Source organism: Talpa occidentalis, unplaced genomic scaffold (assembly GCF_014898055.3).
Source record: "Talpa occidentalis isolate TD23 unplaced genomic scaffold, MPIMG_talOcc4v2.1 talOcc4.8, whole genome shotgun sequence".
Taxonomy (NCBI): Eukaryota; Metazoa; Chordata; class Mammalia; order Eulipotyphla; family Talpidae; genus Talpa; species Talpa occidentalis.
Genome location: NW_023605194.1, coordinates 558,959 through 583,900, shown reverse-complemented (window position 1 = coordinate 583,900; position 24,942 = coordinate 558,959). Strand labels below are relative to the sequence as shown.

The 24,942-nt window shown below is 72.6% G+C and overlaps 1 protein-coding gene across 7 annotated transcripts; it reads left to right on the top strand.

Moving 5' to 3' along the window:
* The first annotated feature begins 5,501 nt into the window (after window positions 1–5,501).
* Window positions 5,502–24,650, top strand: JAKMIP3 (Janus kinase and microtubule interacting protein 3). 7 transcript variants are annotated; one of them, XM_037496083.2, is made up of 21 exons: window positions 5,502–5,725; window positions 6,714–7,211; window positions 10,327–10,602; window positions 11,522–11,641; window positions 11,812–11,958; window positions 12,462–12,593; window positions 13,335–13,370; window positions 13,880–13,939; window positions 14,301–14,429; window positions 14,622–14,750; window positions 15,404–15,487; window positions 15,812–15,874; window positions 17,261–17,359; window positions 18,404–18,502; window positions 18,600–18,659; window positions 18,793–18,858; window positions 19,423–19,491; window positions 19,582–19,659; window positions 21,850–22,053; window positions 22,224–22,289; window positions 24,256–24,650. In XM_037496083.2, exons 1-21 carry the CDS (start codon window positions 5,591–5,593, stop codon window positions 24,406–24,408), a joined length of 2,703 nt encoding a protein of 900 aa, XP_037351980.1. In that variant the 5' UTR covers window positions 5,502–5,590; the 3' UTR covers window positions 24,409–24,650. The 7 variants fall into 7 exon arrangements, with proteins under 7 accessions (XP_037351980.1, XP_054546127.1, XP_054546126.1 ...); XM_054690152.1 differs by having other exon boundaries at window positions 5,566–5,725; window positions 10,327–10,542; window positions 18,600–18,653; XM_054690151.1 differs by having other exon boundaries at window positions 5,566–5,725; window positions 10,327–10,542.
* Window positions 24,651–24,942: the final 292 nt, after the last annotated feature.

Below are 24,942 nucleotides of genomic sequence, written 5' to 3'. Positions count from 1 at the left end.
CCCGCACCCCTGCTCGCGGGGAAGATGAGCCGAGAAGGCGCAGGCGAGGCGGGGCCGGGGTCGCGGCGCCGGCGCGGCCGGGAGCGGCGGGGAGGCCCTGGTTTGGGGCGCCCGCCCGCGGTGACGCGCGCCCCCCGCCCGCCGCAGCGCCGCGGCCGAGGCCGAGCGGCCGCCGGAGCCTCCCGGGCCGGAGCCGGCGCCGGAGCCGACCCGCGCCCCCCGGAGCCGCGCGGGGACCTCGGTGAGCACCTGGCACCGGGCGTCCGGCCGGGCCTGCGCGGCGGGCGGGGGCGGGGGCGGCCGGGGTGTCGGGCGACGCCCTGCAGGCCGCGTCCTCGCCTCTCCGGGCCGCCCCGCCGGCTCCCGGGGCGCCCCTCTCCGGGCTCGGCTCCGGGCACGCGGGGCGCGCAGAGGCCTCGGCGCTCGCGGACTCCCGGGCGGGCGCGGGCCGGGGCCGGGGCCGGGGGCCGGGAGCGCGGCCGGGGCGCGGCCCTGCGGGGTACCCGTTCATTTATGGGGCCTAGAGTTGACCGTCACGTGCTGGTCTGGGCGCCGCGGCTGTCGGCTGCCCGCGGCGGGCGAGGGGTTGCCGGGGTCGAGGCCAGAGGAGGGTCCCGGGCCGCCTCCTGTATCCCCCGCTGGCTCCGCCCGCGGCCCGGAGCAGCCCTTCCAGCCGCGGCCGCCTGCAGACCCGCCGGCGGCGATGGGCCGGGCCCTTGGCCGGGGAGCTGGGGAGGCCTGCGGCCCGGTGGGGGCCGGGGAGCCGCGGCCGCCAGCCTTGGGCTCGGGAGGGCTGGGGCAGCCGCCCGCCCCGCCTGGCGCAGCCCCCAGCCCCCTGCCGGCCCCAGCTCCCGGCCGGCCCTGCTGGCCTCGCGGGCACCAGCTCGGGACTTGGGGTTTGGCGCCGTAAGTTTTCATTCACGTTGTTTGCAAGGTTAGGGGTGTGGGGCGCGGCAGACAGTTCAGGACTGGCCCGAAGTGGGGAGAGGCCCCCAGCCCTCGCTCCGGGCCTGGGGTCCCTAGGCCCGCGGGGAAAGCCCAGCGGGCGCCCGCCCCAGGCCTGCAGGGAGGAAGGGCCGGCTCTCAGCCTGAGGACTGTGGCCGCCGGCGTGTCCAGGGGCTGCCGTGCCCAGCACCGTGCCCAGCGCACCTCCACGCCCCACTGCACCTGCCAGCCGGCCGGAGAGCCAGACCCGCATCCCCGGCGACCACGTGGGCCCCCGCGAGGCCGGCCTGGCCTCCGCACAGTCACTCTGGGGTCGGCCGCAGCTGCAGGATGGAGCCTCCCAGCGACGTGCCCCTGTGGGGGTGTCTGGAGCCGCACACACCTGCGCCCTAGGCCGGCTGGGAGACCCCACACCCCGGACAGGCCGCCAGGGGTGTGGACAGGCGCCGGCGGGCCCTGCGGGGCCGTCCTTGCGGGCCCCCCGGGTCGGGCCCCACCTCTCCCCGGCAGTGGGGTCCTGGTGCGGGTCTCGGGCGCCAAGCCTCCCCGTCACCCAGGACCCCCGGCGGCTCTGCGCGCGCCTCACCTCCCCCCTGCAGGAGGGGCTGAAGCCACGAGAGGCGCCCCGGCCGCCCCGGCCTCGCCTGGGTGCCCCCGGCCCTCGCGCAGCCCGACCCGGAGCGAGCTGGGAGGGCCCTTGGGCCCGGGGCGGAGCAGGCCGAGGGGCGCCGTGCGGTCCGGCCCTGCGGGGGGACACGCGCCCTCCGCGCCGGCAGAACCGCGGCCCGGCCGGGCGGCGGCCGTGCGAGGCGGGGCGGGCGAGGGGGGCCCCGGAGCCCCGCGCTCTGGGTGGGGCCCGGCCGCCGCCCCCTCCTCGGGCGCGGCCGCGAGCGCGTTCAGCTGGGGGCGGCGGCTCCGGCGTGACCTGCCGGGTCCTCGACGCCCGCGCTGCCCGGGCGCGGCCCGGGCGCGGCGGGGCCCGGGCGCGGGGCGGGGCCCGGGCGCGGGGCGGGGCCCGGGCGCGGGGCGGGGCCCGGGCGCGGGGCGGGGCCCGGGCGCGGGGCGGGGGGGCGCGGGGCGGGGCGGGGCCAGGGCGCGGGGGGCGGGAGCGGGCAGCGGCCGGGCCCCGCGTGTCCTCGGGCCGGGGCGCTGGGGGCTTCCTGGGGTGTCGCCCGCGCCTCCTCCTCACGCACTGGGCAGCGTCTCACCCCGCGAGGGGACGGAGGTGCCTGCGAGGTTCAATTGGGGGGGCACGGGGAGGGTCCTGGGGGTGAGGGGCGGGTCCTGGGGGGCGCGGCTGGGTCCTAGGGTTGAGGGGCGGGCCCTGGGGGCGAGGGGCGGGGCCTGGGGGTGAAGGGCGGGACCCTAGGGTTGCGGGGCGGGGCCGGGGGGCGAGGGGCGGGGTCCTAGGGTTGAGGGGCGGGCCCTGGGGGCGAGGGGCGGGGCCTGGGGTGAGGAGGGGGCCCTGGGTGGTGAGGGGCGGGACCCTAGGGTTGAGGGGTCGGGCCTGGGGGACGAGGGGCTGGTAATGGGGGCGAGGGGTGGGGCCCTGGGGTGAGGAGCGGGCCCTGGGGGGTGAAGGGCGGGACCCTAGGGTTGAGGGGCGGGGCCTTGGGGCGAGGGGCGGGGTCCTAGGGTTGAGGGGCGGGGTCCTAGGGTTGAGGGGAGGAGCCCGGGGCGAGGGGCGGGGATCGGGGGCGGGGCCCGGGTGGGGGCGGGGCCCGGGGCGAGGGGCGGGGCCGGGGCGGTGCATCTGGGCGGCGCGAGCAGCCCGGGTCTGGCCAAGGTCCTGGTCACGGGGTTCCCCGCTGGGGCCTCCTTGGGGACCCGCGTGTCTGTCTTTCCCCCCCGCCCCCTCGTGCGCCCGCGGCCGCCCTCCCCGCCTTCGCGGGAACCGGCTGTCGGGACCGCGGACCCCGGCCGGACCCTGCTCGGCCGCCCGCGCGCGTGTCCCTCCCCGGCCTCGGGCCCCCGCTGCGCCCGGCGGCGCGCGGCGTGTCCCCGGGGCTCCGGCGGGGGGGACAGACAGAGCGTGTGCCCGTCTCGGCGCCCTCGGGCCTGGGCCGGCCCGCCCTGCACGGACGCGGCGCCTTCTGTGCCGCAGCCCCGTGGCGCCCCCCCATAAGGTGCTGTGTCCCCCGCGCTGCGCCGGGGCCAGGGTGCGGTCGTCCCCACGAGGGACCACGGTGGCCTCGGCCTGCGCCTCCCTCCCACCCACACCCTCCCCGCCCTGACGCCTCGGCCTCACCCTTGGTCAGGACGCGCCGACCCCTGGGGAGGGCTGGGCCGGTGGGCTGGCGGGGCAGGCCCTGGGCTTGGGGTGACTTGGGGGCCAGGTCACCTTGATTCGGCGGCGTCTGTCTGGGGGCGGTGGGAGAACGCAGCCGGTCGCCAGGGCCTGGCGCTGTCAGCACCTGCAGGCTGGGCCTACGGGGCAGGCTCGGGTGTGGGGGCCCTGGTGGGGGGCGCGGGGAGGAGGGGCTGACATCAGCGGGAGCTCTGTGGGGTGGGGGTGCACATGGGGCCGAGATGCAGAATCTCCCAGGGAAGCAGGCGGGGGCTCCCTGACCTCCCTTTGGGCCAAGCCTTGTCCCCCACCGGCCTCCGGGGGATGTTCGGGGAAAGTGACAGCTGCAAAGCAGTGGGGGGCTCTGTGTGAGTTCGGTTTGGTGTGCTCGGGGCTCTGTGTGCGGCGCCCCCACTTCCAGGTCTGCTGCGTCGTTCGGCGGGCCGGCTTGGCCATCGCGTGACCCCCGCCCCGCCCCGCGGTCCTCGCCGGCAGCCCCCCATCCAGACTCCCGCAGCCTGGGCTGGACCCCGCGCCGCGGAACCTTTCTGTCCTTTCAGCTGACCCCCGGCTCCAGGGTCGCGCGTGCCGCTCCTGGCTCGCCCCACGCCGGGCCGGCGCAGCCCATGCGAGAGCGCCTGTCCCCCTCGCGGTGGCCGGCGCGTCCACTCCGCCTGCGCCCGCCTTTCCCTGGCGGTGTCGTGGCTTCTTGGTGCCCCTTCCTTGGCTTCTGCTCTCCCGCGATCTAACTGTCCCTGCACTGGCAACATATCTGCTACCTTCGCTTTCAATTGATCCTCGGGGCTCGTTCGGGGGGTCCCCAGCACCTGCCCCCGCCGCATCCTGACATTGTGCCGGGCCGCGGGCGGCTCAGGGCGGCTGGGACTCGCTCCCGTGGCTTTGCTTTCAGCTGCTTCACGTCTGTCACCACGAGCTCCACTGTGAGCGTCTGTTGTCTCTCCAGGGGGTTAAAACTGAGAGGTCTTTTATATGCTTTTTACCACTTTTTTAAAAATTTATTTTTTATTTATTTATGCCTGCAAGAGCTGGGTGCAGGCCAGAGGTGGGAGAGTGAGAGGACTCCCCAGAGACAGAGTGGGGCGCAGAACAGGTGGATCCCCTGAAATCCCCGGCTGAGGGCCACCGGGGGGACAGGAGCGGGCTGTGGCGCCCTGTGGGCAGCTCCCCGGCCGGGCACTGAACTCAGGCCGCAGTGGCTGCTGAAAGCCTCGTGGTGCTGACACTTCACCCCTGCGCCCCAGGGGATCCCTGCTTTTCACCCCTTTGACCTTTCTTCAGTTCTGTGAGTCGACGGCCTTCCCGCTGGTGGCGCTTCTCCCGCCCGCACACGCCTGTGACGTGTCTGTGGCGCAGCTGCGGGCACGAGCTCCTCCCCGCGCTCGCGTGTCTGGGACAGGCCTTCGCTTCTCCGTTTTTCTGGAAACATCTTTACTAATAAAGGGCGCACACCTGCGTGTGACCTCACCGGCCGAGCACAGGTCACGCGCCGTCGCCGCTGCCCAGCCCCTGGCCCGGCGCACGGCTGAGCCCGGCTCGCCCTCCCCTTGCCCGCCTGCCCACGTGTCGCCTCCGCGTGGCCGCTGCGTCTGCTCTCTGGCATCTCGGCCGACACCTCGCCCTTCTCCCTGGCCGCGCGGGGCCCCAGGAGCAGCCGCCCCACTGTCCACCTGCCCACTCACGGCCGAGGGCACCGCAGGCCCCTCTGTGGACACCCCTTCTCACCTCCTCGGCGTGGGCTGGGCACCGCGCGGCCGAGTCGGGAGGGGCCGCCGCTCTCCAGCCCCCGCGGCGCCCCGCGTCCAGGCTGCTCCCGCGCCGCTGCTTGTCTTGGGCTCGGTAGTCAAGGGACATTTTCACGGCGGCCATTGCAGGGGTGTGGGGAGCTCAGCGCCTCCGCTTTTCAGAGGTGTTCCCGCCGAGTTCAGGGCCCTGGCTCGCGGGCGGTTGCTTTGCCCCCCACCCCCGGTGGTCCCCAGGCCCCCTTCACCGCGCTGCGGGTCTGCGGCAGGGGTGGCGCCCACGAGCACGCCTGTCACCGCTGACCCCGTCTGCGCCCGCCCGGGCTCCACTCTGTGGGCGCAGCTCTGCGCGCGCCCCTTTCACTAGCTCCTCGTTCGCAGCCGCCGGTCATTTCATTTTGCGTCCTTAGCACCTTCGCGTGTCTGCAGGCGGGGCCGTGTCCTGGCGGGGCGGGGCGGGGCGGGGCGCGCGCTCACCAGGTGTGCTTCCCCAGGTGACCGAGAAGATGTAGTGGGGCCGCAGCGAGGCGTCGCCAGCCGGAGCTTGGCACGGAGGACCCAGACGAGCGACCGCCGGCGCCCCGGGCCACCCCCACCATGTCCAAGAAGGGCGCGGGCAGCCGGGGCCGGGGGGACAGGGCGGAGGCCCTGGCCGCTCTGCAGTCCGCCAACGAGGAGCTGCGGGCCAAGCTCACGGACATCCAGATCGAGCTGCAGCAGGAGAAGAGCAAGGTGGGCCCCCGCGCCTCCCCGCCCCAGCCCCCTCCCGGGGCCCGTCCTGCCCAGCGTCTGCCGCCCGGTCCAGGGTCCGAGGTCTGTCAAGGCAGCTGGCGGGAGGGGGGAGGCACCCCCAAGCAAACACGTGTGAAGCCCAGCCCAGAGAGGACAGCCAGTTCTCAGCTGCCCCCGCCAGGACCTGTCCGCCGGCACTGGCCCCGGGAGTGGACTGCTTCCCCCAAACTCTTCCAGTGGGGTCAGGCTGCAGCCCAGGCCCCTCTGCGTGGACGAGGCTGCAGGCGCCGGGGGCTGGGAGCTGCGGGTGCAGGGCCCTCCCCCGCCCAGATGCAGAATGGGGCAGAACCCCGGGGCAGGAGGCCCCAGACCCCACAGCCAGCGGGTCCTTCCGCGCTGGCAGCCCCGGGCGCTGCGGGAAGGAGGGTGAACAGGCACGTCGGAGCCGCGGGGAGGCCCAGGGAAGGCAAGAAGGAAGGATTTGGGGAGTTAAAGACAAGCCCCCGCAGGGTCTCTCCCGAGGGCGGGTCTGAGAGGTGCCAGGCCCATCTGCCGGGGAGGTCTGGGAGGGGAACCAGTTACTGGGGGCCAGTTGTTGGACTGCACGCTGCCCAATGCCCAATGCCCTGACTAGATCAGGAAGGTGACCCCCCCCCCGCCTGAGCCCACAGAGGTGTCCCGTGTGACTCAGCTGTCGCGACCGCCCTCCCGACCCCGTCAGGCCCTGGCAGGAAGGCCTTACCCTCCTGCCTCGTCTGGTTCTGTGAGGGGTGATCACGGGGCTCGGGTGCGGGTGCCGGGGAAATGCTCCCGAGCCCCAGGCGGAACTGGGTGCAGAGCGCCAAGCGACCCCTGCTTGCGAGCCAGGCGGGCACAGTCGCCGGGCTGGCACGTGAGGCCAGCCCCCCAGGCCCTGCGCGGGTGCCCCCAGGCTCGGGACCCCCAGGCCGTGCGCGCCAGCCCGCGGCAGCCCAGCCCTTTCTCACAGGTGAGCCGGGTGGAGCGCGAGAAGACGCAGGAGCTGCGGCAGGCCCGCGAGCACGAGCAGCACAGGAGCGCCGTCCTGCTCACCGAGCTCAAGAGCAAGCTGCACGAGGAGAAGCTGAAGGAGCTGCAGGCCGTGCGCGAGGCGCTGCTGCGGCAGCACGAGGCCGAGCTGCTGCGCGTCATCAGGATCAAGGACAACGAGAACCAGCGGCTGCAGGCCCTGCTGCACGCGCTGCGGGACGGCGCCCCCGACAAGGTCAAGACGGCGCTGCTGTGCGAGGCCAAGGAGGAGGCCAAGCGGGGCTTCGAGGTGGAGAGGGTCAAGATGCAGCAGGAGATCTCGGAGCTCAAGGGGGCCAAGAAGCAGGTGGAGGAGGCGCTGACCATGGTCATCCAGGCCGACAAGGTCAAGGCCGCGGAGATCAGGAGCGTGTACCACCTGCACCAGGAGGAGATCGCCCGCATCAAGAGGGAGTGCGAGCGGGAGATCCGCAGGCTGGTACGTGGGCGCGGGCGGGGCGGGTGGGCGGTGGGCGGGAGGGGCCAGGAGGGGGCGCGCTGGGTTGGGGGGAGCCACCTCCGCTCTGGGCACCGTGTCCAGCACAGCCCCACGGCTCGACGTCAGCCCCGCAGCCTTGCCAGCCTGACTCTCCACTTTTAGTTTGGTCCAGCACAAGCACCTGCAAGTTAGCCCCCCATGTCCCCCAAAAGGGCTTTGGGGGGCCTCCCTCCTCAAGACCGAGGTCCGGTGCAGGGCCAAGCAGGGTGCGTCCAGGCCCGGAGGGCAGCTCGCTGGAGGTCCCCTCCCCTCCCCCGTGGCACGTTCGCGTTGTGGGGAGGGCCTCCTGGGGCAGCACTCAGTTGGGGGGTCAGGAATGGCGCCTGTTGGTGACTCTGCCACGCAGGCAGCCCTGGAGCGGGCGTCACTGGCATTGCGGCCGGGCACACCTGGGACCCTGGGATGTCTCCCGGGGGCACAACCACCTTTGCAGCTGGCAGGGCCGCGACCACGCCGCGCTCCCATGCCGTGGGTCTCGGTTCCTGGAGGGCAAGAGCTGCTCGGCCTGCGGCCCAAAAGGGGGCACCTGGCCCACCCCAGCCAGCCTGGGCACCGCAGCGCCTTTGCTGGGCCATGTGTGGGCGTGGCCCCGGGCCCCCAGGAGAGGTGGAGCCCCCCAGGAGCGGGAGCTCTGTCAGGAGGGGTGAGCTGTTCCAGGGAGGCGGCTGCTGGCGCCCATGCGCCCCCTCACGGGTCCCCACCCAGGTTCCCAAAGCCCCTTGGGGCGCCTCCTGGCTTCAGACGCCCAGGGAAAGCGCCGCCGAATCTGCTGATGCTCCTGGATTTTATCCCAAATCTTGGAGCCGGGTGCTGCATCGCCACATGGCTGGGGAAGGCCACGCCTTGACCCAGGGCCTGCGAGCTGCCCCCCGTCCTGCCGGCGGCACTGGCCACCGCACCTCTCTGCAGTCGGGGGTCTTGCCTGTCGGCCCCAGCCCCACCCGGGGCACGCGGGCTCTCGCCAAGTGGACCCGCCAAGCAGCAGCGCTTTGCAGAGAACAGGAGGCCCCTGACGTGGCCCAGCCGTGCGGGGGACCCAGTCAGGGGCTCAGGATGCTGAGGGGAGCCCGCACGCATGCGGGCAGGCCCTGGGGTGCGGGAGGCTGTGCTGCCCAGCAGCCTAGAAGAAACTGTGGACAGTTGAGTCCCGGTCTTGACCCGAATCCTAAGTCTGGCTGGAGGTGTAGCCCCCTGTGGGTCTCAAAGAGAAGCCCAGGGCAGGGGCCAGGGACGGGGTGGGTGCCCCCAGGGGCTGGAGAGGGCAGAATGTCCAGGTTTTGTGCCTCCCTCCCCCCACCAGCGGGAGTGGCCTGAGGAGTCAGAGCTGCTTCTGTGGCCAGTGGGGGTGTCAGGGACCCTGGTGAGGCCCGAGCTGGTGGCTCTGCGGGTGCACTGGTCTCCCAGGAGAGGAGGCCCCGCCTTTCGCAGCTGCGTGGCCCCCTAGGCTGCATCCTGGGCGGGGAGGCGGCTCCGTCGTTGCCCCTTGGGGCGCCTGGCAGTTCTGGGGTTTCCGCCGAGACCCGAGGTGTCGGGTCCCGCTTGTCTGCCCGCGCAGGGGTCCTCGCGGGGCAGCGTGGCCAGCGGCTGCTCCTGCTGTGTGTGCGCAGGGTGCCGGGCAGGGCCGCGTGGCCGGCTCCTCCGCTCGCCCTCCCCTGGGGTGCGTCCCCTGGGCCCCACGGCCCTCTGCGCAGGGAGACTCGGGGCCACGCCTGGCGCCGCCCCGGGCCTCAAATGCCCTCCAGCTTTAGAATTCCGCCGGGCCACCCGTGCAAGGCCCGGACCCAGCTCGGCACCTCTGCTCGCGCGGGCAGCGAGGCTCTGCCCCTGGCGCCCCTCTCTGGCAGCCTGGCGCGGCCCTCTCCGGCCCGGGCCCTCACTGGCCGAGGGCTCTGGGACCAGCTGCCCCCCCCCCCACCGGGCCTCCGCAGTGGCGAGCTGTCAGGCCCTCTCTGCTCTGCTGGACAGGGCTGGCGCTTCTTCCCGGGGACCCAGGCTGCGGTGACGCACCCACGGGGTGTCATCTGGAGGACAGGCCCCACCTTGCAGCACAGCCCCCCGCCCAGGAGGCCCCATGGGGAGGGACAGGGGCCCTGGGCACCCAAGACAGCAGCCACGCCCCAAGCTCTCCCCACGGCCCCAGGCAGGTCCAGCGGATGCTGAAACTGGGGCTGAGAGGGAGGCGACCGGGCCTCACGGCCCCTCTCCCGGGTTGGACACGCCGAGGCCCGTCCTCTGGTCTGGAGCCGCTTGTGCAAACCTTAGCTGGACGCAAGAGCCATTAAAAACAGCTCTCCCCGGGATGGGGGGGCAGCACCCCCTTTCCATTCACACCAGGACATGGAGGGGTGGGCGGAGGACAGGGGCTGGCCGCACGGCTGCCCAGTCCTGCCGGCCCCGCGCCCTCCCTCGGCGGTGCAGGCATCGGGCCGCTCCCCCTCGTGCAGGCAGGCCCCGCTCCCCCTCGTCCGCCCTCGTGCAGGCATCGGGCCGCTCCCCCTCGTGCAGGCAGGCTCGTGCAGGCAGGCCCCGCCCCCTCGTGCAGGCAGGCCCTGCTCCTCCTCGTGCAGGCATCAGGCCCGCTCCCCCTCGTGCAGCCGCCTCGTGGCGCTCCCCCTCATGCAGGCAGGCCCCGCTCCCCCTCGTGCAGGCAGGCCCCGCTCCTCCTCGTGCAGGCATCAGGCCCGCTCCCCCTCGTGCAGGCAGGCCCCGCTCCCCCTCGTGCAGGCAGGCCCGCTCCCCCTCGTGCAGGCAGGGCTCCCCCTCGTGCAGGCAGGCCCCGCTCCCCCTCGTGCAGGCAGGCCCCGCTCCCCTCGTGCAGGCAGGCCCCGCTCCCCCTCGTGCAGGCAGGCCCCGCTCCCCCTCGTGCAGGCAGGCCCTGCTCCTCCTCGTGCAGGCATCAGGCCCTGCTCCCCCTCATGCAGGCAGGCGCCGCTGCAGCTCGCAGAGCGCGGAGCCAGTGCAGGGCCAGGCCCGGGGACCCGGCGCCGCGGCGCGTTGCCGTGGCAGCCGCCGTGTGTGCCCTGCCGTGTGTGACTGTGTTCTGTTCTCCTTGTAGATGGAGGAGATAAAGGTTAAAGACAGAGCAGTCTTCGTGCTGGAGAGAGAGTTAGGGGTGCAAGCCGGGCATGCTCAGAGACTGCAGCTCCAGAAAGAGGCTTTAGATGAGCAGCTGTCCCAGGTCAGAGAGGCTGACCGGCACCCGGGCAGCCCCAGACGGGAACTTCCTTATGCAAGCGGTGCAGGAGACGCCTCAGACCGCCCGGGAAGCCCTGTAAGCACCTCCCCGCGCTTCGCCGGCCACCAGGGTCACAGACAGACAGCGCCACACAAGGTAGCTGGGGGGTCCGGAGCCCTGTTCAGAGCCCCTCCCTGGGCTGGGCTGGGCCGCGGCCGGAGCAGGGCCGCGTGCTGGCGTCAGGGGCCGGTGGGCCGCGCGCCCCTGCCCCGCAGCAGGCCCGGCCCGGCCGCGAGAGGCACGCTCTGTCTCCGCCCTGGGCTGGGCACCCCGCGCACCCCGCGAGCACAGCTTTGCCTTCCCGCTGGCGGAGCCTGGCCCCTGCCTGCCCACAGAGCCTGCTCGGGTCGGCGCAGCCATTTCAGCCTCCCCTGCGCCTTCACCCCCCGCGCGTTCAGGCCGTGCTGCTCGGACCCTCCACGGGCTCCGGGCGGCACGGGTGGCCGCAGGGGCTGTGGCGTCGCCGGCCGTGGCCGCTCCTCATCCAGCCCCGGTGGCTGGGGGACCCCGAGGGGCCTGTGCTGACGGGCCTCGCCGCGGCCCCTGGGCCAGCCCCAGCCTCTCCTGCACCTGCTGAATGAGGAAGCCCCGCCCCGCCCCCCTTGGGCTCACGCGGGTTTGCTCTGCGGACAAAGCCACGTGTGAGCGGGCGGCCGGGGACAGTGCCGCGCAGGGCAGGGAGGGCCGTGCTAGCGCGTTGTCAGAAACGGCGGAGTCAGAGTGACAGCAGCCCCCACTGGGGGGCCCCGCCCCGTCGCCCCAACTCAGACAGACCCTTAGCAGGAGCCAGAGGTTTTCAGGATTGCAGCTGAAGCCCCGTGTTTCCCAAGTGGCCAGGGACGCGATGCGGGGCTCCTGTGGGGCCCCCGAGGGGCAGTGGCGTCTCCCGCCGCGGGGGTCCAAGGCGCCCGCACAGGGGCCGGCGCGGTTCCGGGGCGCCGGTCGCCCCGAGGTCCCGCGGCCTGGGGGGCGGGCGGGCGGGCGCGGGCGGCGGCTGCAGTGGCCTCTGCTCCAGGAGCAGCAGCTGGACGAGAAGGACGCGCGGCGCTTCCAGCTGAAGATCGCGGAGCTGAGCGCCATCATCCGCAAGCTGGAGGACCGCAACGCCCTGCTGTCGGAGGAGAGGAACGAGCTGGTGAGGGCCCTGCCGGGCCGTGTCCGCGGGGGGCTCTCGGCCCCGGTGTCTGTGCGGCGTCCAGGGGCGGCGCCGGCAGGACCGCGTGGCCCAGGCCAGGGGCCGGCGGGCTGGGAGGGGCGGGGCCGGGCGGGGCCCTTCTGCCGCGTCACCGCGGGTCCCCGGTGCAGCTGAAGCGCGTGCGGGAAGCCGAGAGCCAGTGCCGGCCGCTGCTGGACAAGAACAAGCGCCTGGCCCGCAAGAACGAGGCCCTGTCCCACTCGCTGCGGCGGCTGGAGAGCAAGCTGAAGCTCGTCACGCAGGAGAACGTGGAGATGGTGGGCGCCGGCGCGGGGCGGGCGGGGACACGTGGGGTGCGTGGGGACCAGAGAGGCCATCCCCTGGGGGACAAACAGAGGCGAGTGGCCGCAGAGCCTGCCCCCGGGCACAGGCCGGCACCGCCCTCCCTCCCTCGCAGAGCCCCCCCGCCACCCCCCACCTGTCTCCTGCGCCCCGGGCCTGGCAGAGGCGCGAGAGCAGGGCCGCAGGCGCCCGGGCAGCCGGGAAGGGGGGCTTTCAGCGGACGCGGGGCATGCCCTCCGCCCCGGCACCCCTCTTCTCACACTCTGCCAGCCGGCAGGAGGGGCTCGGACCCGGCACAGAGCATCCTTGGGGTGCAGAGCGCCCCCCACGGGGGCTTCATAGCACAGCCTCGGTTTCCCCAGGCTCCCCAGGGCGCACCCCCCAGACCAGCGGAGGGGCCCGCGCAGCCCCAGGGCGAGCACACAGGGCGGGTGGCCAGCAGGGAGGGCCGCGGCCCTGACCCCGCGCCGGGTTCCAGCGGCAGCGGGCGGGCGCCATGCGCAGACCCAGCTCCTTGAACGACCTGGACCAGAGCCAGGAGGAGCACGAGGTGGGCTTCCTGAAGCTGCAGATCCTGGAGCAGCAGACCCTCATCGACGAGCTGTCCAAGGTGCGGGCCGCGTCCACTCAGGCCCCTTGGCCTCACCTCCTGCCCGTGGCCACGGACGCCGGCATGGGGCCGGGAGGCTGGCACCTGGCACCTGCTCCCGCCCCCTCCCCGGGGCCCCCGAGGCTGCGGCGCGGGCACTCTCCAGTTCTCTCCCCGCCCGGACGGGGCTCGGCCGCCTGCCCAGGGGTTCCCGGCCGCCAGGCTCAGACCCCGAGTTCATTCTCTCACAGCTCTGGAGCCTGACTCCAAAACCGGGGTGTTGGCAGGGCGGTGCCGCCTCCCCAGGCCCCACAGGCTCGGGCAGCTTCCCCTGCCCCTCACCAGTCTCCCCGCCACATGGCGGGCTCCTGGCATCTGCAGAGCCCCTCCCCAAAGAAGGTCACCGTCCCAGGACCTGGGGTGGACAGGTCTTGGGGGCCCAGTCTCTTGTGTATAGGCCACATCCCAGTGGCCCTGGCGGCCAGCACAGACCATCCCCCTGGTCCCGACTCGGGGCTCCCGCAGCTGGCTGGGCCCTGGCTGCCTCTGCATGCAGAGCGGCTGCCCTGCACGGGGGCCTCGCCACGGCAGCCGCCCGAGCCCGAGCCGAGCGATCACACTGCCGGGCAAGGCCCTGGCACCCTCGGGAGCCCTCCGGGAGGGAGCCTCTCCGGGGCAGCGGGCAGCAGGCTGGGGGCAGCAGGCCAGGGCTCCCTGGGAGCCAGCCCCGCCCTCAGCCGCCGGCCTGTCCTCTCTCCCCAGACCCTGGAGACCGCCGGCTACGTCAAGAGCGTGCTAGTGAGTCTCGGCCTCCCCTCGGCGCGGCGGCGGCCCGGGCCGCACTGACCGGTGTCCCGGCCCCTCCTCCTGACCGCGCGCCCGGGCCCCGTGCTGGCCTCAGGGGCACGGGGTCCCCGGCCTGGGAGACGCTGCAGCCCCAGCGCCCGCCTGCCGCAGGCCCCTTTGCTTGCCCGGGGCGCCCGCTGCCCTCCGCGGTGGCCGGGGCCCTTGCTCAGAGCGCACCTGGCCGGGCCCTGCCCCGTCTGCCCGCACCTGTGTCTGCGCCGGCACCCCCGCCCCGCCCCCCCCCGCCCCGCCGGCCCCCACAGCCCCGCCCCACCCCGCAGGCCCGGCCCCGGGCCCCTCCAGGCCGCAGGAGAGAGCCGGAGGGGGCCAGTGCAGGCACAGCCGGGGTCTGGGATGGGGCCGAGCTTGAAGTCCGCCTCCAGGCCTGCGCGGTGAGCTCGGGTGCGTCGGGCTGGCCAGGCCGCCAGCCACACGGAAAGCCCCTCCGCTGGCCTTTGCAGGAGCGAGACAAGCTTCTGAGGTTCCGGAAACAGAGGAGGAAGATGGCGAAGGTCCCCAAGGTGCGGGCGCTGGGGGAGGGCAGGGCAGGGCCCTTGCTGCTGCGGAGTGACCGGCCGCGCCCAAGGGAAACGCCGTGCGCTCCAGCCGGGGTCACCGACCGGCCGCCTCTGCCTTTCCGGGGGACGAGCAGGAAGCCTTGCGGGCGGGGCGGGGGCGTCCCGGGCGTGAAGCCGCTGCTGTCGGGCGCAGTTGGAGATAAACCTGCGCCTTTCACTGTCGGGGCGGGCGCCCCGCGGGGGCCGCTGGAGGAGGCGCTTCCCACACCGGTGTCCTCGCGGCCGGGCGCCCTCCGCTGGGGGCCTGGGGAAGCCCCGAGCGGGCGCCGGGGCGGGCGGGGCTGACCGGGTCCTCTGGCGGCAGCCGGTGGTGGTGGAGACCTTCTTTGGCTACGACGACGAGGCCTCCCTGGAGTCCGACGGCTCGTCCATCTCGTATCAAACGGACAGGACGGACCACACCCCGTGCACCCCGGACGACGACCTGGAGGAGGTACCGCGGCGGCTGCCTCTGCCCGCGGGCCTGGCTGGGGCGGGAGAGTGGGGCCCCCACAGCCGCTTCCCTCGCCGAGCAGCGAGCGCGGGCGGAGGGCCCGGCAGCAGCACGGGCAGCCACGGCCAGCGGGGCCCGCGAGGGCAGCCGCGCTAGGGGCCGGCAGGGGGTGCTGATGCCGCGTGTCTGCAGGGCATGGTCAAGGAGGAGACGGAGCTGAGGTTCCGGCAGCTGACCATGGAGTACCAGGCGCTGCAGCGCGCCTACGCCTTGCTGCAGGAGCAGGTCGGAGGGACGCTGGACGCAGAGCGAGAAGTTAAGGTCCAAGCGCCTTCTACTCCAGCGCGTGCTACCCCTCCCGCGCGGCCCCGCCTGGGCAGGGCACGGGTGCCCCCCAGGGCCCGGGACACTTGAGGGGACGAAGGGCCAGGGTGGGAACAGTGCTGGCCATGGCCTGGCTACAGTGGGCCCGCAGGCCTGGGCCAGCAGGCACGGGGCCGCTATGCTCTTAGGGCGAGGCCACCACCCTGGCATCCTGCCAGCTTCTAGGGAGCACAGGGACAGACGTGACAAGTGTCCAGCCCCGGGAAGCCCCTCCTGGGCAGGGCCCCTCTGGGGTAAAGGACTCTGGGCCAAGGGAGCAGATCAAGCCAAGGGGGTGGGCAGCGCTCACAGCAGAGCTTGGCGAGGGCCCGTGTGGGGAGCGGGGCTGGGCCCGGGGGCGGGCGGGCACGGAGCGCAGGGGGGTGTGAGCCATGGACACAACGGCCTGCACTCCTCATGCCTCCGGGCTGGGCAGCCCTCGCTGGCGCCCAGGGGCTGGCAGCTCCCTGCCTCACGTCCCGTGTCCATCTGCCCTTTCCAGCACCTCCGAGGGTGGCAGCCCCTCCCAGGCAGGCGGGCGGCCCTGACCGCTGGGTCCCTGCGCGTGTCCCAGCTCAGAGAGAAAACTTGATGCGTCCCCCGTCCCACAGACCCGCGAGCAGCTGGAAGCAGAGGTGCAGCGGGCGCAGACGCGGATCGAAGACCTGGAGAAGACACTGGCCGAGCAGGGGCAGGTGAGCGGCAGCCCGAGCGGCCCTCCGGCCAGGCTGCCAGGGTGCGGCCGTTCTCCCCGGCTGTGCGGGGTGTCTGCACGTCCTACTCTTGCGGCCACTCAGGCCCCTGACCCGCCAGGGCCACGCGGGCCACATGCCAGGGTGCAGGGTCTGTGCTCCCCGAGCGGGTGCTTTCTGCGTGGGGCCCAGCCCCGAGCAGCGGCCTCACCAGCTGCCCACCCAGGGCCCCAGGGCGACGGCAGGTCGGGGTCTGCAGAGGCGGGTGCTGTGCCTGGCACCGGGTCTGCTGTGCGTGTCCGACCCCGCAGGCCTTCTGCCCCCCAGGACATGAAGTGGATCGAGGAGAAGCAGGCGCTGTACCGGAGAAACCAGGAGCTGGTCGGCAAGGTGCGCCGGACAATGTGGGCTGTGGGGCCGTGCTGCGGGGTCTCCCAGCCCCTCCCCTCGGGGCCCCAACACCCCAGACCAGACCTGGTGGTGGCCTGCGGTGGCACCCCAGGCTGCGCAGGCACTCCTGTGCACACTCACACACACAAGCTCCCATAACACGCGGTGCGCACGGCCACAGGAATACTGCCGTGGGCACACACGTGCAAGCGCGGGAGCCTGTGCACACAGACACACGTGCACATGCAGACACGTGTGCACATGAACATTCGTGCACGTGGAAACATGAGTGTGCAAGTCATGCATCCGCATGCACACACTTCATGGTCGCCTGTGCATAAGTTACACACACTTACATGTGCACACTGGCCTGTGGACACCAGCATTCGCCTGAATGTCTGCATGCTGGAGAGAGCACCTGGGTGTGACGTGTACATGCACGGGACATGCACATACCACACGTTGCCTGCGTGCACACGAAGCTCTCACATGTGGCTTACAGACGAGCACGTGCAACCGGTCACGTGCATACCTGCATGACACGCTGTGCCCAAGCACACAGATGCTGCGTGCTCACTGGACTCATGTGCATACCCACACACGTGCACACTGCACAGTCACACCCCCGCACACGTGGGGAGGCCACACAAACACCTGCGTGCACCTGCTCGTATGCACACTCAAACGTGCCCACGTGCCCTCAGAGCCCTGCTCTCTGGTTATGAGGTGCGTGGGGTCCCCTCTGTGGCCACAGGTGCTCCCAGAGACCTGACCAAGCCCAGGACACAGCCTTGTGGAGGCCCAGGCCCAGCACATCCCCCACTGGGAGGACCGCCCCCCTCCACGTTCTTCTAGGCCCCTTCCGCGTGTCCCAGCAGGCTCCCGAGCTCCCATTTCAGTTGAGGGAGGTGGAACACCCACGAAGCCTGCCTCCTGCATGTCCCCCGGCCTCCCGGCGGGTTTCCCGGCCTCCCGGCGAGTCCCCCGGCCTCCCGGGCTGCGGAGTGCTGGGCCACACAGCCGCCAGGGCCCGCCTCACCAGACGCAGACATGCAAGTCCAGCGTTTGCGAGGTGGTTCTGTGCTGCAGCCGTGGCCACACCCTCCATCGCACCACATGCCCCTCGGGCTCCACTGGGTCTGGTCACGGGGAGGCGGGCGCTGTTCCCTGGGCCCTTCTGGCCATCTCTGCTGGACGCCCTGCAGGGCTCAGGATGCTGCCCACGCTCCCTCTGGCGCCCGGGCCTGGCCTCCCCCAGCACAGTCAGAGGGCAGAGACTCCCCCCAGAGATGCCCTCCGGGCAGCCAGTGGCTGGCCAGCCCTTCACAGGAACAGCCAGCAGCCACAGGGCAAGGGCGGGAGATGACCCGCGTGGCCTATCTTCAGATCAAACAAATGGAGACAGACGAGGCTCGGCTAAGGCACGAGGTCCAGGACGCCAAGGACCAAAATGAGCTGCTGGAATTCCGGATCCTGGAGCTCGAGGTGCGGCACGGGAGCCAGGTGTGGGGTGGGGGTGCAGGTACAGGCATGGGTGAGGGGTGCAGGGCAGGGGTGCAGCGCGGGGTGGCAGGGGCACGGGCATGTGGCCATGGGCCGGCAGGCGTCAGGGCCCTGGCCGCCTGGCTTCTCCCCAACTGACCCAAAGGGCCATAAAGGGTGCACGTCCATGAGCGAGGGGCCAGGGCAGCTGCGCCCAGTGGGCATGTGCCCAGGGTGCCCTGGGCCGGGGAGCCTGTTCTGGAGGAAAACTAGAGCAAAAGCCAAAACAAATGGACAGAAGCGGGCGCAGGGTGGGCAGTGATCGCACTGGTCAGTCCTGCAGCAGCAGGATGGCCCTGGGGTCAGGCCCGGAGCCCAGGGGACAGGAAGGGCCGCGCAGGGGCCAGGCCGCTCTGCCTGTGCTCGGCCGCCTGCCCGGCCACGTTCTCCGCTGTGGCCCCCAGGGAGGGCTGGCCTGGACACAGCCCTGTGGTCCTCCCGCCGCCTCCCCAGGCCCGAGCCCGCCCTGCCCCATAGTCGCCACTGCAGCGGCCGCCACAGCCCCGTCCTAGCAGCCCAGGGCCCGGTGGCCAGGAGGCTGGCTTGCGAGTGGCGCCGCCTGCGGGACCCGAGACCCAGCTTTGCAGGGCGCCTCCCTGCCCTGTCCTCCTGGTCTGCGCCAAGCGTCCCCACTCGGCCCCGCTTGCCTTCCGCGGAGGACACTGATTCTGTGGAGCTGCCCCCAGAGTCTCCCTGCCTGCCTGGGGCGTGGGGCTACTTGGGCTCCTTGCTGCTCCTGGCCCTGGACCAGGAGGGCAGCAGCGCTGGTCACTCTGTTCAGGCCATGGGGACTGCTCCAAGCCTTTGAGAGCCTCCGGGGACTCGGGAGGGACCAGCCAGTCGGCCCGGGCGGGGTCGGGCCCCGGTAGGCTGGGGCAGGCACGTCGGCCCGGCTGCTGTGGGTGCCACGGGAGCTGCATGTCCAGCTGCGGCTCTGCGTCCTCGGTGTCGCCCGTGTCCCGAGGGCCCAGCCGCTCTCTGTCTTAGGAGCGGGAGAGGAAGTCGCCGGCCATCAGCTTCCACCACACGCCCTTTCCCGACGGCAAGAGCCCCCTCCAGGCCTACTGCGAGGCGGAAGGCGCCACGGTGAGCGCCCCCTCCACACCCTCCCCTACCCCCACCCCCGCCCGCCCGCGCCCCCGCCTGGCCGCCGCTCACCCACCCGGCCACTCTCGGCCTCTAGGACATCGTGGTGGCCGAGCTGATGAAGAAGCTGGACATCCTGGGAGATAACGCCGTAAGTGTAGGTGCCTCTCCTGACTCGTGCACCCCGGCCCCCCGCGGCCCCATCCCCGATCCCCACCGCCCCCCGCCACCCCCCCGCCCGGCCTGGCTGCCCGAGACCCTGCCCGACGCGGCGCCTGCTCTGGCTGCAGAACCTGAGCAACGAGGAGCAGGTGGTCATCATACAGGCCCGGACGGTGCTGACCTTGGCTGAGAAGGTAACGGACACGCCTGGTGCGCTGGGCACCCCGGGCCGGGCTGACATCGGCGGGGACAGGGTCCGGGGCGGGTCTGTCCCTCGTCTCCGGGGTCTGGCGCGAGCGCGGTCAGCCCACCCCGGCGCGTGATCCGAGGGACTGTGCCGCCGACTGCCTCGCAGCGCTCTGTCCCGCCCGCCAGGACGCTCCGTGGCGACCCTCGCCCACCCGGCCCGCCCGCCCCTGTGCCCGCCCGCGTGGCCAAGGTGTCTGGCGCCAGCCTGCCAGCTGAGGGCCGCGGCCGGCCAGGGCCCTCGGGGAACGGGCTCCGGGTCCGGCTGGGAGGGTGTGCCTCGCCTTCCCGCTCAGGGCCTCCCAGCCGTGCGCCCCCTGGCCCGGGGAAGGCGAGGGGCGCGTCCTGGAGACGGGGCTGGACCTGCCCGCAGGCTGGGCACGGGGCTCAGGACCCGCCAGCTCTGACCCCCTCGGGCAGAGGCCTCCATCCCCGCCTCCCGGGCCCGCTCGGGCGGGGCACGTGTTCATGGGGTGGCCGAGGGGAGGGGCACCGGCTCTGTTTGTGTCCAGTGGCTGCAGCAGATCGAGGCGACGGAGGCGGCCCTGCAGCGGCAGATGGCCGACCTGGAGAGCGAGAAGGTGGGGCTGGCCGCCGGGCGGGGGGGTGCCCGTGGCCGGGCGGCGGGATGGGGGGTGCCTGAGGCCAGACCCTGGCGTCCTGTGTCTCAGGAGCTGTTCAGCCAGCAGAAGGGCTACCTGGACGAGGAACTGGACTTCAGGAAACACTCCCTGGACCAGGCGCACAAGGTGAGGATGCGTGACCGCGGGAGCGGAGAGGCCTGAGGTCACCCCGTCCAGGAAGTGTCCGAGGCCAGTGTGGCCCTGGCCCCCGGGGCTGCTCCGGCAGCAGGCCGGGCCCTGGCTACACAGGCAGCGCTCGGGTGAGGGTCCCGGTGAGCTGGGCCAGGGCTCGGAGGCTGGCGGGCACCTGCCAGTGCTTGGGGAAACGGGTGTGCCCACCGTCGGCCCGGCCGCTCGCCCAGCTGACCTGCAGGAACTCCGGGCACCGCGACAGTGTCCCTGAGAACAAGGGGAGCTGAGGTCCCACAGTCACCCAGGTGGTGTGGGGGCCCCACACTGAGCTGGGACACCCTCCCTGGGCACGCACGCTGGCCCTGGCTCTGCACGGCGCGGGGGATAGCGGGTGGCCGCCCGGGGAGCGGGTTCACAGCCTCAGCCAGGCGCCGGGAGGCCCTGCCGCGTCTGGGGTGCGGCGCCTCGCCCGGCTCTGCCAGTGCCCAGCCCTCGGACAGCTCTGGCTCCTGGCAGTTGGCTCGGGTCTGAGCCTTCCCCCAGGCAGATGGCACCAGCCAGCCCTTGCCACCCCCTGTCACACGGGCCTGGCGACACGTAGCTCCAGCGGCAGCGGCCTGTGGTCCCGGAGTGCAGGAGGGGCCTGGGGGCGGGCGCTGCGCAGGGAGCCACGGGGTCCCCCGGCTGCTGTGTGGGAGTGCGGGCCGGCCCCAGGCGGGCCAGGGTCTTGCTCTGCCATGTCCGCGCTTACTGGCACGGCCAGGGGGTTGGGGTGGCTGCGCCTTAAACACCAGTGCCTCTTAATGATACCAAACACGGCCTCAGTTTCCCTCGGCCGATAAAAGAAACAGTTTGAGGCGGAGGAAGGTGGTTTGATTTGCCGGCAAACAGGAGGGCGCGGGCTCGCGTCTGAACGCCCGTCCTGCTCCTGGGTGGGGCGGGGGGCGGGGGGGGGGTGGGGGGCAGGGGGTTCACACACAGCAGGAGAACGGCGGGGTGGGTCTGCAGAGGGGAGGCGGGCAGGGCGGGCATGGCCTGTGACGGGGGCGTAGGAGGCCCGGGGGGGCCCGCTTGCCCGGTGGGCACCCGCCGTCCTGACCATCCTCTGAGGGGCGTCCGTCCCTGTCCCTAGACGGCGAGGGACGAGCGTGTCACGCGCAGCAGCGAGGGCTGCTCAGCTGGGGGCGGCGAGACCGGCCTGCGTCACTGCAGCATTAGGGGCCCCACGGCTCCCGCCCAGGGGCCAACCCCCCCGTGTCTCCCCACTGGACGCCCCTCCCCACAGAGCCAGTGCCCAGCCAGCCCACGACTCAGCGCCTCTGGGCATAGGGCCTGGCTCCCCGTGCCCGGCCAGGCTGGCCCTTCTCCTGGCCTCCTCCCTGGGCCTGTGGGGCCCCGGGCCTCTCCCCGAGGCCCCCATCGGGACCCCAAGGTCCACCACAGGCGGGGAGGCTCTGGGCTGTGGATGCGGTCACTTCGGGTTCTCAGGGCTATTCCCCAGCCAGGAGTCGCCCCCAGGCTGTGGGGGAGCTGAGCCCACCACGAGCTGCCACGGCTGGCGTCTCTCAAAGCCGCAGGAACCTCCCTGCACTCAGGCCCGCCGGCCAAAGGAGGCGAATTTGTTTAGAGAGAGAAGAAGTTTATTAAGGAGAAAAGCAATTGAGATAAAGTGGGGCCCGCAGGCGGGGGACCAGGCCGGGGAGGGCACAGGAGCCGCGTGCACACCTCAGAAGTGGACGCTGGCCTTCCCCGAAGGCTCCAGAGCCCGTCTGCCCCATGGCTGGCTGGTCCGCCGGCCTCGCTCACTCTGCCTTCACGTAGCTGCGCCCGGAGTCAAGCCCCACGTGCCAGCCTCGCCTTAGACTCCTTCTTCTTTATGGTCCTTGTTCCAGAAGGCCCTGCTGCCCCTGGCCCTGGGGTGTTTGCTTAGTCCCCTGTGCAATGTGCTGCCCTCACCTCTGGAGCCTCCTTCCTCCTTGAGGCTTCCCCAGCTCTCTTCTGACCCTCGGGGCGCCCACCGGCCCCTCCCCTCCGGGCTGTCCCCGCTGAGGCCCCCCAGAGCCAGGAAGGGAGGCTGCGGGGCGTCGCGAGCGGTGGGCAGACGCCTTTGCTGGGCCCTGGCTGGTGACCAGGCGGGTCCCCCTGGCGAGGGCGGCGGTGCCGAGCAGGGCTGGCATCCCGCAGCGCATCCTGGAGCTGGAAGCCATGCTGTACGACGCGCTGCAGCAGGAGGTGGGGGCCAAGGTGGCGCAGCTGCTGTCGGAGGAGGAGCGTGAGCAGCTCAGGGGGGCCGTGGAGCAGTGGAAGCGCCAGGTCCTGAGCGAGCTGCGCGAGCGCGACACGCAGATTCTGCGGGAGCGCATGGAGATGCTGCAGGGGGCGCAGCAGGTGCGAGGGGTGGGGCCTGGGGGGCCTGGGGTGGGCCTGGACGTGGGGTGGGGCCCGCATCAGCCTTTGGGAGAGCTGCCGCCCCCACGAGTAGGAGTCTTGAAAGGTTTCATTCACTCCCCTGCCCAAATGCTCTGGTTACGGGAGACCCTCCTGCTTTGATGTTGCAGAGAATCAAAGAGTTAGAAGAAAAGCTAGAAGCCCAGAGGAGACAAATAAAGGAACTGGAAGAAAAGGTAAAATGAGTGGCGCTCGGGGCTCCCCTTCGGGGCTCGCGCAGCGATGGGGGCGCACCCCTCCCGCGGAGCCCTCGAGGCGGGCCTGGGTCACCTGCTCTTGGAGGCTCCAGGACAGGAGCCAGTCTGGGAAGGTCACCGAGGGCTCGGTCCAGGGCCCTGTGCCCCCAGCCTCAGTGCCCCCAGCGGCCACGGTGCTGCTGGACCAGCACCCAGGGTCCAGCCCGTGCTCGTCCCGACCGGGGCGCCAAGCATGCGGGGAGACCCCGAGTCCCCTCCACACGGGCCGGAGGACACGCCTGTCCAGGGTGCTGTTTCTGTCCTCGTGCCAGGCGCCGCCAGGGCTGGGGGCAGCAGGCAGGCGTGCGGCTGGCCCAGAGCCTCGCTGATGGGCTGGGGGACCGCCCCCCTTTGCTGCACCCCGGCGCTCTCTAGGTCGGGCGCAGCCCACGCCAGGCTCTCCCTCGGGGCCTGCTGGGTCTCAGGCGGTTTTGTCTGAGGCTCGAATGGTAACGGCCAGACGGCCTCCTCGCTGCCGGGCCCACGTGACCTCCGTGTGCGCAGCGCTGAGCTCGGCCAGAGCCCGCCTCTGCCTGCCCCTGCCAGTGAGCACAGGGGCCGGTGGGGGCCCGCCAGGGCCGCACATCCCCTGGTGGGAGGAGCCATGGGGTCTGTGCTCCGGGAGAGGCCCCTTGCCGGCCCCCCTCTCGCGGCAAGGCCGGCCCTCCCTGGGTGCCGCAGTCGGCCCAGGGTAGTCACGGCCCCTGAAGCAGGCCCGGCCTGGGCGGCGCCCGAGAGTGAGGATTTGCTCCCCAGACACCAGCACTGAGGAAGCTCCCCAGGCCTGGGGTGGGGGGTGGTGCGCCCCAGGCTCAGTCCGTGAGCACCGTGTCCCTTGTGTCCTGACCGAGAGCACCTGCCGAGGCGCGTGGGCATCTCCAAGCGGGGCCTTTATTCTCTCAACCGGGGGGAGGCAGACCCCTTCCCAGCACCTGGGCCGCTGCCAGGCCCTGTCCGAGGGGCTGCCCCGCCCCGCCCTGCCCCACCCCACCCTGCCCCCCGCCCCGAGCTCCAGGTGCGACACCTGCGTGCGAGCGCGGCTGCATGGTCAGGTGTGGCGGGGCTGGGGCCCGGCTTGGCAGGGAGCGCTGGTGCTGCAGGGTCCTGACCCTCCCAGCCTGCTGGTGGGCACAACCCGCCGGCCACAGGCACGGGCTGGGCTGCCCCGCACGGGACACTGGCACCGAGAGGCCCTCCTTGCCCGCCAGGACACGCCAGCCTGGCCTCCGGTGGGCGGGGCCCGAGCAGAGCGCGCCCCGTTCTGTCTGTCTCAGGCGGGTTCTTGGCAGAAGCGCCACCAACGCTCTTCTCTCTCTCTCCCTCCCATGTCTGTCCTCCCTTCCCTTTCAGTTTCTATTTTTGTTCTTGTTTTTCTCCTTAGCGTTCATTCTCTGGTCGTAGCTTGCCTGGGCTCCCCGGCCTGGTGAGTAGGACGCGGCCACGCCCAGGGCCCGCCCCGGAGCTGTGCTGTGGGCCGGCAGGGGGGCTGCGCTGCGCCGCCACCTTCAGGGGCTCAGGTCGGGGCCTCCCCACGGGGCCGAGGGGCGCAGGAAGAAGCCCCGACCCCAAGTGTCTGCTCCGGCGTCTCGGTGGAGCTGGTGCAGCCTTCCCTGTCCTCCCGCCCTGCTGGCGTCGGAGCACCCTCGGGTTGGGCCGTCCGGCAGGCGCTGTGCTCTCACACGCCGGCTCTTGCGGAGGCTGCACAGGACGGGGCGCCGTGGCCTCAGCCCGGAAAGCTCGGCGCCTGCCCGCTTCCCCTGCGTGACCGAGCCCGGCGCTCCCGCTCCGTCCTGACCCTGCCCTCGGGATGCCCACCCCTGGAGCGGTGGCTGTCCAGGCTCCCCCAGCCTGCCCCCGGCCCCGCTGCTCGCAGCCCCCTGACCTGCGTCTGTGTCTCTTCTTCCAGCCCCCAGAGGAGCCAGACCCTCCTCCTGCGACGGGGCCAGAGAGCAGCGGGCGCCCGGGCTGCGGAAGGAGACGCCTCGTCCCGTCCCTTCAGCCCCAAGATGCCTGGTGTCCGCAGGCCCCCCCGCTGGGGAGGAGGCAGAGGGGCTGCTGAGGGCTCTGAGCACGGGATCCCCGCAAGGAGCCAGAGCAGAGCTAGTTGTGCTGACCGGGTCCAGGCTGCTAGACCTGGGCACCTCCCGGGGGCGCAAGGGCCCCGCAGAGCAGACGCCATGGCCCTCCGCGCGAGCCGCTGAGCCCATCTTCGGCGTTCCGGGAGGACAGTCCACGCAGCCCCACAGTGGTCGCGCAACAGCTGGGGCGCAGGGCCATTGCCAGCAGGGGCCGGTCACAGGACCTCCGAGGCCGAGCGTGACACCAGGTCGGCGGCCGTGCTGGGCCCGGCCCCTGCTGAGCGCGGGCTGCGGCCCCTGTCTGCGCCCCGTGCCTTGGCCAGAGGGCGGCTGCTGCAGCCCCCCTCCTTGCCCGGACGGGACTACATCCGCCCCTGAGCCTCTGAGGAGATGGGGCCTGACCGGCAGGAAGATTCAGGGGGCGTGGTCACCACGGTGGACGAGGATGGACTCCCGGAAAGGCCTGACCTCCCCCAGCGAAGCCCAGGCCAGAGGCCCCACCCGAGCCCATGGCC

What these genes read in the sequence shown, in the direction of transcription:
- JAKMIP3 (XM_037496083.2), top strand. Translation starts at nt 5,591, where the DNA reads ATGTCCAAGAAGGGCGCGGGCAGCCGGGGCCGGGGGGACAGGGCGGAG. An exon ending in TGCAGCAGGAGAAGAGCAAG is followed by an intron (nt 5,726 to 6,713) that starts GTGGGCCCCCGC and finishes CCTTTCTCACAG; the next exon opens with GTGAGCCGGGTGGAGCGCGA. An exon ending in ACCAGGAGCTGGTCGGCAAG is followed by an intron (nt 15,875 to 17,260) that starts GTGCGCCGGACA and finishes GCCTATCTTCAG; the next exon opens with ATCAAACAAATGGAGACAGA.